Below are 3,793 nucleotides of genomic sequence, written 5' to 3'. Positions count from 1 at the left end.
ATATATGTTAACTTTAATCCAATCAGATGGAGGAGAATGCCAATAATTTAGCAACCAAAGTGGTTGATTAGCACCATCTATACATAAATTTGAGCAACTTAGATTGTTAAAAACTGCAGAGCTACAAACTGCTTCAGAAGCAACATCACCACACTGAAGTTTTTCCCTTCATGAACATAAATATTCCTCGCCTTCCATGAATGGAAAATTGAATTACAAAAAAGATTCTTCATCCAGGAATTTTACAAATCCAGCCATAAGAAACAAGCTTCCAAAGAAGTAAAATATGGAATGCCAAATCCCCATTTGTTTAAAACAGCCATCACTTCTTTAATCTTCATGCACACGAAAATAATGAGATCAATGTTCTCCACTACATCACACCCTCTAGGACACTTATCATATGCTTGCAACCTCCTAAAATAGAGAAAATGATAAGTTGGAATTGCATTGTTGATCAATCTCCACCAGAATAACCTCCCTCTCGGATTAAGCTTCATTTTATCAAACCGGGTCCATGCAGATTTCTCTATTTTTCCAGTTTCCAAAGCCTCAACTGCTAGTTCTGATAAGGTTTTCCCTTAGAGCTTATATATAAGCTCTAAATTGTCTTCACCATTTCATAAAATAATAGAAGAGATCAGTTTAATTAATTCTTCTCCAAATTACTCTTCCAGTTTTAACTTATCCCAACCTCCATCTTTTAAGAAATTCTCCACATATAAACTGCTACTTTCCATTGGTTTGACAAAAGTAGGCCAATACTGAAAACTTTTATCCAAAACCCAAATATCTTCATAAACATTAATTGCTTTTCCATCCCTAACTATCCACCTGACAATTGGCTTCAAATATTTGTACCCATTACAAATCAATTTCCAGGACACCGAAGCATTTCTCCTTGCAGATTCCATTTCCAGATTACTCCCATACTTAGGAAACAAAACCTTATGCAAAAGGGACTCTTTCCCTAATTTTATGAATGAAGTTACCATTTCTTCTTCCACTTGCATAAGCTTGGAAGAATTTGGAATTTGAATCCCCTTCCACAATCCACTTAACTTTAGAACGCTGCTTCCACCAGGTGTCTAACCGAGTCATTACAGAGTTGAGTTCTTCCAATTTGATTTTAAGTTCCCATTGGAGTTGATCCAGGATCAATCCGTCTGCAGTTTCCAACTCTTGCAGCCTCAACACTTCTGATTTCGGTTCTACTTTAGACAAATTCAAAGATTTGAATTTAGCCTTACTCCAGTAATAAAGGTTTCTCAAAATTCTCTTAAGCTTTTGATTTATAGCTTGAGAAGGATCTCCTGAAACTTTTTTCTCCCAAGAATTTTTAACAACAACAATAGATGCAGGGATTGTAGTCCAAACTTCTTCAAATCTTAATACCTTTCTATTTATAGGTTTGAAATCCATCAGGTTCAACAAAATCAGGCAATGGTTCGATGCCATCCTTGCCTAATGCCTCACTATCAATCTATTAGAAGAAAAGGCCATAGAATTGACTAGGCATCTATCCAGCTTCTCAAGAATTCTCTCAGCTCCCTTCTTGTTATTACACCAAGTATACTTTTGCCCTACACAAGCCACTTCATGCAAATCATTGCTCATGATAAAAGACTTCATCTCTTTTGGACCTAAGCCAAATACAAAATTGTTTGATTAAAAAATGTAGTTTTTTAAAAAAGATTAATTTTCTTTGGGAAAGTTAAATTTCTTGAATTTTAAAATTGAACGCATCATTATGAATAATATATCACCTCAAGAGGTGAACATATCATTCTCTAATGGGTTTGAATTATAAAATTTTTTATCGTAGCCAAACTTAGGAATGAATCACATTTGACCCCGAAGGGTCAAAAAGGAATTTAATCGAATGTTTGACTATGCTAATATGGATAAAATGATCATTAATTTTATAATCAAAATCATAATCATATAACGACATATCTTTCCGAAGAAAGAAAATATCACTTATTATTAATCATTTGAAAATAACGATAATGATCGTTGGATTTTGATTTTTCCCAAAGATCATTAATTAAAGATTTTTAAAATTTTGATTTTTAAAATCTAGATCCGGTCTGGGTTTCTAAATCTCCTACGAGCGCAAGCCCTCCTAGTTAATTGCATCGTAGGAAGCTAGAGTTTCCTACGTATACTCTCGATTAAAATAGCAGTACAAATTTTATTTAATAATTTCAAAGATCGATATAAAAGGAGGAAAAGGATAAGAGTTTTTAAATGGGATTGGTTCAATATTGAACACTTATTTCTGGAGTCAAAGGAAGAAGGGTAGGAAGTATTTTTAAGATTCTAAAACAATTCAGAAAACACTCCAACCTATCCTATGTGTTGGGCTTGAATTTGATTTAAAGTGATTTTTAATTTATGTAATCAATTTTATTAGAAAGTTGGGATTCAATTCCAGAAGGTTGAGGTCTTATAGCCCGAGCCAGCCTCGGAACCTAAGTCTAAATTGGGTATTTAAAAGTGACCCGAACCTAACTAGTGCAATGCAAATCTGGACTTACTCCGGCCTGGATTAGGGAGCCAGCTAAACCACCTAGGCACTTTAAAATTATGTATCAAGTCATTTAATGTTAGAATGGGTAGGGACATTGTTTAAGATAGGTTTTCAAGAATAGGGCCGACATCTAGAGCAGTTCCTAATTGGCCCTTTGACTTATATTGGGTGTTTGATGCTTAAGCTAATGCAATTAAAGTTTTAGAGATTTTTAAATTTGTTACTAATGAGATGCATGCTAATTGACTTGATTAAATGGTTGAATTTGAATGAAAGATTTTGAAATGAGAACTCCCGGCGGTCCCGAGCTTACTTCTTAAAATGTTAGGGTTTCTATGTGAGCTTAAATGTTTTAATTTGATTTAAGTAGAAAAATTTTAATGAGTCCTTAAGAGCCTACGATCAGGTTACAGGCTAAATCAAAATCGACATGCAAGAATCACCAAAAAACTACAAAAAGCAGACAATCCTATATCGCAATCAACATCAAACATTAATCAAATTAATTAAATTAATATTCAAACTGAAATTCCATAGGCAAGTGCCTTTAATATTACATCCAAGAATTATAGAAAAGTAAAGTGGCCGGGCACCACTGACAACAACCTGGATTTCTAATCCTAAAACTCAAGTGACTTGAGATTTGGGATTTTTCTCATCATCCACTTCTTTATCTTCTCACGAGCATCTCAATTCGTCGGTTCTGGATATCCAAATGAATAGAAACTCCCCCTTGAATGGGGTGTTATCTTTTCTTTTTGGATACTTGAAGATCATCCAAACTTGATCTTCCAAATGGACGAAGACTCTCCCTTTTAGGGATGTCTTCTCCTCTTTGGAATTCAAGTTGGATCTAAACATCCCAACTCAAATCACTTTAAATACAACTCAAATTATATCAAATTACATTAATCAAAATTGAAAAATCTAGACTTGATCCTGTAGGGTTATCCTAATAATCAGCAGTTATATATAATCCCAAGCAGTTATAATTGATCTCAAGTAGTTGATATATTTGAAATTTGAATGCTCAACAGTGTGCAGTAAATAAATAAACAGACAATCAATCAATTCTAAGCTAACAACCAGCATGCAATGAAAGCTCGAAAACCCGGCACAAAGTGGAAAAGTAAACACCGGCCTATCCTAAAACTAGAGTTGGTTGTCCTAACAAACCATCTAAAGTGTGTGAGGTAGGCCATAAGTTAGACTGTAAGTACGCTGAAATTGGATTTTTCTAGATTTTATTACGAAGGTTTG

The 3,793-nt window shown here is 34.1% G+C and overlaps 1 protein-coding gene across 1 annotated transcript; it reads right to left on the bottom strand.

Annotated features, from left to right (window-relative positions):
• Window positions 1–948: 948 nt before the first annotated feature.
• On the bottom strand, window positions 949–1,458 carry LOC110093290. The gene has a single exon (XM_020818125.1). It carries the CDS (start codon window positions 1,456–1,458, stop codon window positions 949–951), a length of 510 nt encoding a protein of 169 aa, XP_020673784.1.
• Window positions 1,459–3,793: the final 2,335 nt, after the last annotated feature.

This window comes from Dendrobium catenatum, unplaced genomic scaffold (assembly GCF_001605985.2).
Source record: "Dendrobium catenatum unplaced genomic scaffold, ASM160598v2 fragScaff_scaffold_743, whole genome shotgun sequence".
NCBI classification, from domain to species: Eukaryota; Viridiplantae; Streptophyta; class Magnoliopsida; order Asparagales; family Orchidaceae; genus Dendrobium; species Dendrobium catenatum.
Note: the sequence above shows the minus strand (reverse complement) of the source record. Positions and strands in the feature narration are given on the sequence as shown.